The sequence below is a fragment of the Centruroides sculpturatus genome, unplaced genomic scaffold, assembly GCF_000671375.1.
Source record: "Centruroides sculpturatus isolate CEXI.00-Female unplaced genomic scaffold, Cexi_2.0 scaffold1249, whole genome shotgun sequence".
Taxonomy (NCBI): domain Eukaryota; kingdom Metazoa; phylum Arthropoda; class Arachnida; order Scorpiones; family Buthidae; genus Centruroides; species Centruroides sculpturatus.
In genome coordinates this window covers 199,676-212,434 of record NW_019385434.1, presented here as the reverse complement: position 1 = coordinate 212,434, position 12,759 = coordinate 199,676, and the positions used below count along the sequence as shown (strand labels likewise).

At 43.3% G+C, this 12,759-nt stretch overlaps 2 protein-coding genes across 2 annotated transcripts in view; one reads left to right on the top strand and one right to left on the bottom strand.

The window, feature by feature from the left end:
* Positions 1 to 1,794: 1,794 nt before the first annotated feature.
* On the bottom strand, positions 1,795 to 3,006 carry LOC111638951. Its single transcript, XM_023384731.1, has one exon. The coding sequence runs from the start codon at positions 3,004 to 3,006 to the stop codon at positions 1,795 to 1,797; it is 1,212 nt and encodes a 403-aa protein (XP_023240499.1).
* Positions 3,007 to 10,458: 7,452 nt separating this feature from the next.
* The window catches only part of LOC111638950, a 3,897-nt gene continuing 1,596 nt past the window's right edge, over positions 10,459 to 12,759 (top strand). The window contains exons 1-2 of the mRNA XM_023384730.1: positions 10,459 to 10,628; positions 12,243 to 12,340. Of these exons, the coding sequence (XP_023240498.1) occupies positions 10,459 to 10,628; positions 12,243 to 12,340 (268 nt within the window). The remainder of the gene's footprint in view (positions 10,629 to 12,242; positions 12,341 to 12,759) is intronic.

Sequence of the window (12,759 nt, the reverse complement as noted above, 5' to 3'; positions counted from 1 at the left end):
GTAGATCACGAAGTATTCCGTAACGCCAGCAGCGATCATAGGCCTTCTCTATATCAAAGAATACAGACACTAAGTGTTGTCGTCTAACAAACGCTTCGCGTATGGATGTTTCAAGTTTTACTAGATTATCCGTGGTACTTCTGTTCCTACGAAATCCACTCTGATGTGGTGAAAAGTAGTTCTTTTCCTCTAAGAGATACATCAGACGTCTGTTTATCATCCTCTCAAAAAGTTTACACAGGCAACTTGTCAGAGAGATTGGTCTGTAATTAGAGGGATTCTTGCGGTCTTTACCAGGTTTTGGAATAGGGATAATAATTGATAATCTCCAAGAGTCAGGGAAATTATTTTCTGTCCATATTCTGTTAAACAGGTGCAAGAGATTAGAAAGGGAACTGTTTGACAGATTTTTAATCATGCTGTAGTGGATTTTATCTGGGCCTACAGCACTATTCCTCGAGCGAGAGAGCGCTGTTTGTAATTCAATTCTAGTGAATGGCACATTATATTCCTCATTAGATAAGGAATGAAAGTTTAAACACTGTTTTTCTCTTTGGGCTTTATAAGCCTGAAAATTTCTTGAATACATAATATTGCTAGATGAAGTAGAAAACGTTTCACCCAACGTATCAGCAATACCCTGTATATTGCTGATTATTGTGCCATTATTTTCCAGCATGGACAGAGAGTGAGAAGCATATTTCCCATTGATTTTATGAATTTTATCCCAGACTGCTTTTGAGCTAGTGGAAGATGTTATGCTAGAAACATACTTCCTCCAAGAATCCCTTTGGCTTTGCCTTCTTATTCTTCTGGCATTTGCCTTCGCTTTTTTAAAAGCTATCAAATTTCTAGCAGTGGGGTATCTTCTAAAAATTCCCCATGCTTTCTTTTGTGCTTTAAATGCTGCCTCGCAATTCGGATTCCACCATGGTTTCGGATGCTTTGGATATCTAGTTGATGTTTTCCCCATTGTTTTTTCCGCTGCCTGAATAATAGTAGAAGTGACAACTTCAACTGCATCATTGATATCAGCAGTATTGGCCATTTCCTCAGTGATGTTAGCCATAGAGGAGAATGCAGGCCAATCTGCCGTTTCCAGTTTCCAGCGTGGTGGACGGGCTGTTTCACAGCTTTCTCTGCCTCGATATTTTAGAAATATTGGGAAGTGGTCGCTAGAGAGTGGATTAGATCCAACCTCCCATGTAAATGCTGAAAACAGGTTTGGACTTGCTAATGATAGATCAATGGCAGTGAATGTTCTTGTTGGGGCATGGAAGTATGTCACTTCTCCTGTATTAAATAAATATAACTGCTGATTGCCTATGAACCTTTCAATGGTCCTGCCTCGACGGTTAATGTCGGGACTGCCCCACATTGGATTGTGACCATTGAAATCACCTAGTAAAACAAATGGAGTAGGCAACTGTTCAACCAAAGCATCCAATTCATCTTCGTTGACTCTGACATCTGGTGGCAAGTATATAGAACAAACCGTGACAGTTACTCCAATAGAAATTCTGACTGCCACAGCTTGCAGCTCTGTTGTTATTTGTACCGGCAAGGATGGGGTGCGGTTGGAAACCAGAATAGCCACACCACCACTTGCACGGTTGTGGCTATCATCATCCTTGCGGTAGAGATCAAATCCTTTTAAAGTAATTCCCTCTCTAGGTTTCAGATGAGTCTCCTGGAGTGCCACGCAGAGAGATGAGGTAGATGATGTCAAGTGTTTAATGTCAGAGAAGTTGTTGCGAAAACCACGACAGTTCCATTGGATTATTTTATAATCCATTATGTGTTTGAGGCAGCATTCTTAGAAAAAGTGTCCCTCTTCAGTTTAACTGATGATTTTCCTTTTGGAGGTGACGTTGGTTGGGTTACCTCCATATTATTCTCTTCATCAGAGATATCAGAGAACTCACTCATGGACTGAGCCTCTGATTTTTTAGATTTAGAGAGAGCTGCTTTCACTCTCTGTTTGTTTAGTGGGTTCTTATTAGCCTTTTTAGAACCCAGGTTTCTTGTAATTACCCCTGTTTTAGGCAGGGGTGTTTTTCCTTTTGTGATCTCCTTTTCTGGTGTTTGTGTAGACGGGAGTATTAAACATTTCGCATGGCGAGTAAGAGATTCGCTTGGGGAGACAGAGATATCAGTTTGAACCCCACATGACATTGTGGATTTCAACACAGAAGCAAATGTTTTCTGTTTCACTACTGTGCTTTGAGTGACCATTCGCCGAGCCTCCGGGTATGGTATGTTGTTAATGGTTTTTACTCGCTGGATTTCTTTCTCTCTCTGCCATGCTAGGCATTTTCGAGAGTAGGCAGGATGGGCATCTTTGCAATTCACACAGCACGGAGTAGTGGTACACTCAGTACTCTCGTGACCTTCAGTTCCGCACTGTGCGCATATGCTTTTCCCTCGGCACGATGTTTGTGAATGTCCAAATCGCTGGCATTTAAAGCAACGCAGCGGATTTGGAACATATGGGCGAACTGGGCAGCGCAGATAACCTGCTGTAATAACAGATGGCAAAGTCGGTTTATTAAATGTCAAAATAAGGTGTTTGGTGGGAATCAACTTGCCATCTCGACGAATGGAAATGCGTCGGACAGCAGTGACACCTTGGTCTGAAAGGCCAATCTGAATATCTGATTCATCTTCAGATATCAGATCGATCTCAGATATTACCCCACGTGATGAGTTTAGGCTCACATGTGGGGTGACAGTGACTTCCATTTCTCCTAGGGTCTTTGTTTCCAGAAGTTTTGCCGATTGTTGTGGGGAAGCTGTTTCCACCAGTAAATCTCCAGATCTTAATTTTTGTATTTTTTTCAACTGTCCTATGGTCGATTCAAACAATTTTTGAATCAAGAAAGGAGAAGCTTTAGCCAAGGGTTTTTCTCCGGTTGCGTGCACTACTAAGAACGCTGGATTAGTGGAGATTTTTTTGTTTGTTTTTGTTGTTGGTGCACAAGAACTTTTTGAATTTTTTGAATCCATAATTACAGAAAAAATTCAGCTCCTAGTGACCCCACCCACCATGGGGCCCAACAAGGGGATGCCGTCACATGGAGTACTTCCATAGACCGTCACACCAGGGTTTCCCAGGAGCTATACCCTCACAATGCAGTCAAGAAGAGCACATCTAGACTGACATGTCCGCCCGGTCTGCATCGATCGGTTGACTCCAAGCCGAGGTCAAGAATGACTCAACGACCAGCCGATTGACTCAAACGGAGCCTGATTTGAGCCTCCCGTTTATCCGAAGCAGGGGCCAAAGCAGTGTGTTGGGGACGTTATGTTGCCCCTCAACTACCAGGATCCCCCTTTCCGGCATACAGGACACCACGCACGGCAAACACGTGGGTGGGCGTTCAGATCCCAGGGATGGTAAAGAGGAGTTTCTAAACCATCTCTGGGAGGTCCCCTCACCACGGACAGGAACCCACAGAGGGGTATGCATCAGCAATATAAACTTTTTAAGGTAAGGAATTTCAAGCCAAGTCCCCAAACTTTTGGATCGTACTACGTAAAAATAAAAAACTTTTCAAAAAACGAAATTTTATTTAAAAATATATTAAACATTAAACAAAAAATTCTGAATTATTGCATCTTTTTCACAAAACCTTGAACATTTCTGGTAGTTACATAATTGTACAGGCACATCTGAAGTTAAAAAATGAGCATTATCATCATCATGAAATAATGCTATACTTTCATTTTGTAGTGCATTATTGTGAAGAACTATCTTCTCGGCCTTATGGCTAAGATCAAATGTGTAGTTTCTGTGATGCGTTTATTGGCTCATTGTGTGCCTATGACCCAAGCAACATAGCAGTACTCCAGCGCTTGGGAATTGGCAGGAATTACTCCAAAACAATGGCAAAGTTGATGGTCAGTGATAGTATTCGCTGGAGCCGTAAAATATATCTTCACCACATAAACAACGAACGATTTACCACTAATTACCATAGACAATCATCGACCGAAACCAACAACCAGCATCATCTACGAGGTCCTACTACAACCCGCCTTGCACATCAATCCAACAACTAAACCCTGTGTACACACCGACTGTCAGGCTAAGTGCCCTTGTCACACGTTGCTTCTAACCGTTAAACCATTGTCCTTTTACATCCGGCTGGCTGTGCGCCCTTGTAGTACTACATATAACTAGCTGTATCATATGGCTGGCTACATGCCCATGTTGCGTTATTTTTTATTCAATGTATATATTCCACACCATCATACCTCATACTCTTGTATTTTTAAGAAATTTTAATAAAATCGTTAAAATTTGTTCTTCTCTCTTCTGCTGGGAGAGCGGCCTGCATGGTTTAAACGCACCATGTATTCGCTGCACAACCAGCAATCTTTCTATCTTCTGCGCCACGGGCCTTCCAGCCTCAGTAGCGCACTAGCCACTTCACCCTAGTGTAAAAGCATGCTTCCGCACTAGTCCTTACTCTTCCCCGGCCCCTTCTTGGTTGGCTGCTCTGCACCCCAGGGGGTGCTTTACCCTTCTACTTTCTAGACTACACTTTTGATCTCTACAAGCCATGTCAGAGCTGACCGTCCTTGTCCTCGTCCTGCTCTGCCCACCTCATGGGTGTCAGTTGTGCCTCCTGATCCCCCGCGACTACGCAGGATTGGTAAAACACCTGAAACATGTCCACGGCACCACCCTCAGGTTTGAATGCCATGCTTGTGGGTACACCCACGATAAACTTAAAATTATTAAAGCACACCAACTCCGTGCTGAGGACTGCCGTGCTAGGGTAGAGGCCTTTTCGCCTCCTCCTCCACTCCCGGCAGATCGTAAACTTGCACGAATTCCGACCAGGCCGAGAAAACCATACACCCGCAAGGAGCCATAGGCCACACCCACGACCTCTCCTATCAACAACAGTGATGCCTCCTGGAGCTCAACATCTCCATCCCTGCCAACCAGATGGACCGCACCCCGGACAAGGAGAACAACTAGGTCGCTACATACCATCCTTGAAGACGACCACCCTTCGCAAAGTGTGACCACCTCCGATCCACCTATAGCTTCACCCCCTTGCAGCCAAGACGCTAGCCCCACAACATACAGTACAACCAACACGAAACAACCACGTCTAACGACCACTGCTGAGAAGCCACAGAGGAAAGGAAGGCGCTCAACAAGACGAAACCCGACGCCGCCTACACCCTGTGAGGCTAACCACTCCAGCCCAGCTAGCTCTGTCCGCCCGGTAACACCTTTGGCAAGGGACAAGCCACCATCACCACCAGGTAGGACCACTCCTCCTAATCCTATTCCTAGCCAAACCCTGCAGTCTACAGTGGATCACAGGCGACAACACCTCCTGCCACAAGCACGCCTCCGCAACGTCAAGACCAGCAGGCTTCGCCCACCCTCCCACCCTCTGGGCAACCGCCCCCACCATTGCAATCCTCAGCGAAAGATGACTGCAGCCCACCACAGTGGGTCATGGCGTGGGCAGATCGCTTTAACGCTGTACTTGACGAAGACATGTTCGAGGGTGTCCTCAAGAACTTTATGCAACTGACGTACAGCATTTGCGACATCCAGGGCCCAAGACGTACTGAAATGGGGCCCCCTGCCACAACCCCCCGGTTCAATTAGAAGCCAGCGAAATTGAATGCCTATACCGGACAAAAACGTGCATTTGATTGGATCATCGGTGGCGACTCCCGCTTCTGCCAGGTGGACTCCGTAAGTATACACCAGCACTTCAAGGGCATCAACGAGGTCCATCCCCTCGCCAACACTACTCCAGTTCCCACCAAGCCGGACCAAGCCCCAGCCACAACAGATTTAATCAATGTCCTATTCACCCCAGAGGAAGTTGCCACCTGCATCGCAAAGGGGCATAACACCGCACCAGGCCCAGATAAAGTCTGCTACCTGCACTGGCAGAGGGTAGACCCAAGTGGCATTATTCTATCAGCCATATTCAACGTGGTACAAAGGATAGGGTATGTCCCACAAGACTGGCGCAAGTCCACCACTGTCCTAATCCACATGAAAAAAGATCAACTACACCTGAAGAATTGGCAACCTATATGCCTCTCCAACACCCTTCGGAAACTCTACACTGCGTGCGTAGCAGATAGACTCCTCAAGTGGTGTGATGCAAACAATAGAATCTCCACATCCCAAAAGGGCTTCCTGCATTATCAGGGCTGTGTTGAACATAACTTTTTACTCAAGTCTATCATACAGGACGCCAGACGCTCCCGCAAAGAGTGCTTTATTGTGTGGTTAGATATTGCCAACGCATTTGGTAGTATATCTCACGCAATAATATGGGAGTCCCTTAAATGGCATGGGGGCTACACCCCAATGCCATTTCTACCATCCAACTACTTTACAACAACTCCGTCACCAGAATCCGCACCTGTACTGGCTTCACTGAGCCAATTGTGATGCTTTCTGGTGTTAGGCAGGGCTGCCCTATTAGCCCTCTTTTTTTTATTCTAACTGTGGAACCAGCACTTTGCCGCCTCCAAGCCCTTGGCACATGGTACAGCATCCATAACCACACCGTTGACGCCCTTGCCTACGCAGACAACATCGCCCTGGTGAGCAGGAGCAGCTGGACTCCATCGCCGCCTGGACCGGTTGGGCCAGGATCAAGTTCAACCACGCTAAGTGCGGCACCCTTGCCGTCTTAGGTAAGTCGCACACCTTAAGCAATAATATTTTCTCCCTCAGCCAAGAAGATCTTCCAAGGCTCGGAAACGAAGACGCCTATAAGCATCTGGGTATCCCTACTGGGTTGTCAAGGTGTGACACTGAGGCCACCACCACTGACAGCGTGATCCAGGACATAATCAAAGTCGATGCATCCCATGTTGCACCATGGCAGAAGGTTGACGCACTGAATACATTCATAATGCCGAGGCTCACCTTCTGCCTCACCACAGGCACAGCCCCAAAAAAGACCCTGGACAGAATTGATAGAACCCTAAAGCGCCACGTTAAGCGTTGGCTCAGCGTCCCTCAACGTGCCAGTGCTGAAATAGTTTATCTATCGTACAAACAAGGGGGCGCCAATGTTACTTCCTCAAGTCTCCTAGCAAACATTGTCCAGGTGTGCCACGCTATGCACCTGTTCAACTCAAGAGATGACATCATCAATATAGTGCTAGGGCCCTAAAGGATGTAGTAACATCCAGAATCAAACGTCTGGCCAACATCGAGGACATTGCCAGTATCTGGATGGCTCCATGGAGGGTGATCTTGATAATCCATCGAAGGACATCACCTCCATGTGGACCCGCCTCAGAATGGCAGCCAGGCGACTACGGAAGCGGATAAATATCAACAGGAAGTGGTATCCTGTTAATTGACAACTTTGATAATAAACTGTTCGTTCCTCGTAGTTTGGTTGTAATACTTTGTCTTACACATTCTAAACTGTCACACAAGCTTCGTCCAACAGAATATAATTGAGTGCCTTGTATACAGTAAAGATGTACAAAGATTTTTTGATTGATTCAGAGATCGAGAATATAGTACATGAAGATGTTTCTTCGGAAGAAGAATGTGACTTTGTAGAAGATATATTAAAGAACACAGATGCCGAGCAAGAGGAAAACGAAGATATATTAGAAGTTTGCACACCTACAGTTGACTCGTCATCTCAAGTTGGAGCCTCGTCATCACAAATAGGTGAGCATTGTTCTTTCCTAGCTCGCGATGGGACCAGATGGAGTATGTAGGAATATCCTGCAACAAAGACAAGAAGAGAGAACTTGATTTATCTTAAACCTGGTCCTATTAGAATGGCCACAAACACAAGGTCTATTTTTGAATGTTGGAATCTCTTCGTAACAGATGACATTCTAGATACCATAGTCATACATACAAACCAACAAATAGAAAAAATGCAATCACATTACGGAAGAGAACGTGATGCAAGTACAACAGATCTGCAGGAAATAAAAGTTCTAATCGGTTTATTGTACCTCGCTGCGTATAAAAAGGTTAATCACTGTCACGTGAACGAAATGTGGACAATGGATGGTACAGGATTCAAAATTGCAAGAACAGTCATGTCGGAGAGACGTTTCACCTTTTTGTTAGCAATTTTCCGATTTTATGATGAACAGACACGAGGTGAAAGACTAATGTTTGATAAATTAGCAGCAGTCCGAACTTTTTTAGATGTATTTACGAATAATTGTATAAAAAATTATAATGTATCAGAATACTGTACCATAGATGAGAAACTGGAAGGGTTTAGAGAGCGGTGCAGATCCCACCAGTATATACCAAGTAAACCAAATAAATACGGTATAAAATTATTCTTGCTGGTGAACAGTAAAACGTTTTATACGCATAATTTAGAGGTTTACTGCGGAAAATAGCCAGATTAACCCTTCTCGGTATCGAATTCTGCGGACAGTGTAGTGAAAAAATTAACTATGCCTATACTTATAAGGACCTTGAATAAGTTCTCGCTGTTTTTTTGTGAAAATTAACACTTTATTTACAAAAAGTCGTAATAAACACGTCACTGAAAGTATTGTCCGTCGCTAGCCACTACTTTCTCCTATCATTCTAGCAGCATTTGAATTCCATGTCGGAAAAACGACACGTCTTTTGAGGCTATCCAAGAATCAACCCATTTTTTGGCATCTTCATAAGAATGGAAGTGCTGCTCAGCCAGGCCATGTGCCATCGATCGGAACAAGTGATAATCCGAAGGGGCGATATCTGGTGAATACGGCGGGTGGGGTAGGACTTCCCATTTAAGCGTTTCCAAGTACGTTTTCACCGGTTGTGCAACATGTGGCCGAGCATTGTCATGTTGCAAAATCACTTTGTCGTGTCTCTGCTCATATAGCGGCCGTTTTTCCTTCAATGCTTGGCTCAAACGCATCAATTGTAGTCGATAGCGATCTCCCGTGATAGTTTCGTTTGGTTTGAGCAGCTCGTAATAAACTACACCTAGCTGATCCCACCAAATGCAGAGCAGAAGCTTCGAACCATGGATATTCGGCCTTGCTGACGATGTTGATGCATGACCGGGCTTACCCCACGATTTTCTACGCTTAGGGTTATCGTAGTGTATCCATTTTTCGTCACCTGTCACGATACGATGCAGAAAACCTTTCCTTTTCTGCCGTTGAAGCAGCTGTTCACATGTGAAAAGACGCCGTTCGACATCTCTCGGCTTCAACTCGTACGGCACCCAATGTCCTTGCTTTTGAATCATTCCTAATCCTTTTAAACGTTTCGAAACTGTTGTGTGATCAACTCCTAATGATTCTGCAAGTTCAGCTAGCGTCTGACATGAGTCTTCATGAAGTAATGCCTCTAATTCCTTGTCTTCAAACTTTTTTGGTGCACCAGATCGTTCTTTATCTTCAACATCAAAATCATTATTTTTGAAGCGTCTAAACCAATCTCTGCATGTTGTTTCCGACAGAGCATGGTCGCCGTAAGTCTCAACAAGAATTCTGTGTGCTTCAGCTGCAGATTTTTTTTGAATAAAATAGTGCAATAAAATTCTTTGCAAATACTCTTTTTTTAGCACGAAACTAGACATGTTTAACACAATGAAAAAATAAGTTGTTTACACTTTGGTGAAATAACGTATACTGAATTTCAAGGTCGCTTATTGTACTTCCTTATAGATGTGTCACCATCTAAAAATAAACACACGTGGTTCTGGTAACGGCATCTGTTGGTAAACAGCGAGAACTTATCCAAGGTCCAAGCGGCCATAATATAACTACCGATAACTGGTTCACGAGTTTCAGTTTGGCTACAGAGTTATTGGAAGACAGGTTAACGCTAGTTGGTATCATAAGAAAAAATAAAACTTCTGCAGAAATTTTTTTTCTAAATTTAAAAAATAGAAAAGTAAACAATAGTAAGTTTGCATTTACTAAAGCGATCACCTTGGTCTCATATGTGCCGAAAAAAGGAAAAAATGTATTGCTTTTGTCGTCATTACATCATAGTGAAGAAATTGATCAGGAAACAGGACTGGCGGCATAGTCAAAAATAATATCCTTTTATAATAGAACTAAAGGGGGAGTAGATACCGTAGACCAGTTAACCAGGAATTATAATTGTGTACGCAACACCAGACTATGGCCTATGATAATTTTTTACTGTATGTTAGAGCCGAGTAATTTTTTACTGTATGTTGTGGAGAGATTGCATAACACAATTCATAGGGCCTGTTATCATTCAACGACAATAAAGATGGTGAAGTCCTCTGCACCGTGGTGGAACGCAAACTTACAAAATCTAAGGGCCAGTCTCAGGAAAGAAAAGAAAAAGATGCGTAGGGAATCTGACCCTGACCGCAAGCTGGAGCTCTGAGTCACTTATATGAATCTCTTCCATAATTACAAGACTGAAATTAATAAGGCAAGAACTAACTCATGGAGAGAATTTTGCTCCAATGCAGGGGAAAATAATCCATGGTCAACCCCATTCCATCTAGAAGTCAAGAAAAAGAAAAAACTAATGATCCCCCTACCATCCAGATAAATGACGACGAATACACGACGACAATCTCAGAAACCTACAATCACATCATCAACGAGCTTTTTCCAGAAGACAACGAAACCACAGATCACCAAATTCACAGGTAAATTAGGTCTCGTGCTCTTGAGGCCTACAATAACTATAATGATTCTCCATTCACCCACACCGAAATAGATAGAGAGTTTGATAAACTAAAGCACAAGAAAGCACCCGGGCTGGACAAAATCATGGCCAAAATGGCCAAACTTGCGTTTAAGGCTATCCCAACCACGTTTAGCCTCAAAATGAACAAATGCCTACAGCTGGGGTACTTTCCTACCATATGAAACCAAGCTTCTATCAAGCTAATACCGAAATCTAGCGACAGTTCTCCTCCTAAAGCATCCAATTTTAGGCCCATTTCTCTACTTCCATTCGTTGGCAAGGTCCTTGACGCCTTAATGGTAAACAGGATCACCTACCACTTTAAAAAACACACTATTATGAATGACAGCCAATACGGCTTCAGAAGGGGCAAACGCACAATCGACGCCATTGATAATATCAAGAACTATGTCCTTAACGCCCGACAGAAAGGAATGCACAGCCTGATGATTACTATCAACTTCAGGGGTGCTTTCGACCACGCTTGGTGGCCGGTCATTTTAAACAACTTGAAGACCAATAACTGCCCAATGAATATCTATAGCCTTGCAAAAAGCTACTTACACAATCGCAGTATCATCGTGGACACGGGCAATTTCAATCTTCTACATAGGAACATCCACAGAGGGTGTCCTCAGGGCTCGAAATCAAGGCCCTATTTGTGGAATATCCTCTATAATGGACTCCTAAATCTACAATCAAATTTCCCTAAGGACTATAACGTACATCTGCAAGAGTATGCAGACAATACAGCCCTCATTCTTAGTCACGTGAACTTGAAAGTACAACTTTTCCACTTTTAAATCCTTTATTTACAAGTGCCTCGACACCGCTAGGCATAGCCGAGGTAAGAATACATAAATGTTACAGATGTAACAGGTCATTTTGTAATACAAATTTTCATAGAGTATAAAATGATACACAATATACATGAAAACATATGAACAAACAATAAACATCAATAACAATATTTACAATCACTACAGGCCGCTTGCCAGTAGTGGTAAAAGTAGGGTTAAAAGCCTTTAGATATTTTGTTACATTGTATAAAGCAACAAATAACAATAACAGCCGCCATAAGGCAATACAATAGTACATGTAAAAGAGAAAAAAAAACATATGACTTAAAAAGACATATGGAATTAAATTACAGTGGTCCTTTTAAAATATGTTTTAATAAGGTCTCTAGTGGCTTGGAACAGATTGTTATCTCCAATCAAAATACTAAGATCAGGTGGCCATCCGCAATTGTTAGGTAAAAGTGCAGTAATGCGTGCCCGCATATCGTCTAACATAGGGCATTCTAAAAGATAGTGCCGAGAACCGTCGGGAACACCGCAGATTGTACAATTCTGTTGGTTTGATATTTTAAATCTGTGGAGATACTGGTAAAACCTGCCATGGCCGGTGTAAAATTGGGTGAGGCAGTGCTCCACGTCATTCTTTACTGTATTAGAGACCAAAGGGAAAAAGTCCTTTGTTAGTGTGTTGTTATGTGTGTTCCAGCAACGTTGCCACCTGTCCTTAGCGTAGTCTTTGATTCTTTGAATTATATAGCTCTGTGGTGTTGCAGAGTATGTAGGATCGTCACAGGAAGTGGCGGCCGACCGAGCAAGTTCGTCAGCTCGCTCGTTGCCGAAGACACCACAGTGTCCTCTAACCCAGATCACAGTGAATCTGTTGTTGTTCTCTAATAAATTATTTAAAATGCAGTTGACTATTGGATGGCGCCAGTTATAATTAGAAATGGCTTGCACTGATGAGCATGAATCCGTGAAGATGTTAATATCCGTGGAGTTGAAATTGTGATTGCACCATTTTATTGCTGACAGAATTGCCCAGAGCTCAGCCTGGAAGGCAGAACAGGTGCTTCCAAGCCTATCTGAGAAAGTATATATTTCTGTGTTTCTCTGGAAAGCCACAAATGCACATCCTACTTCTTCATCGTTCTTAGAACCATCAGTAAAGATATTCAGGTTCTGTTCCAACCAGGGTTGATTATATATAAGTGGCCATTTGTTGGGAGCAACACTTGGAATTTCACTGAGGGACATTTCGATGTTGTTATAAACTCTGTTGTCAAGATCAAT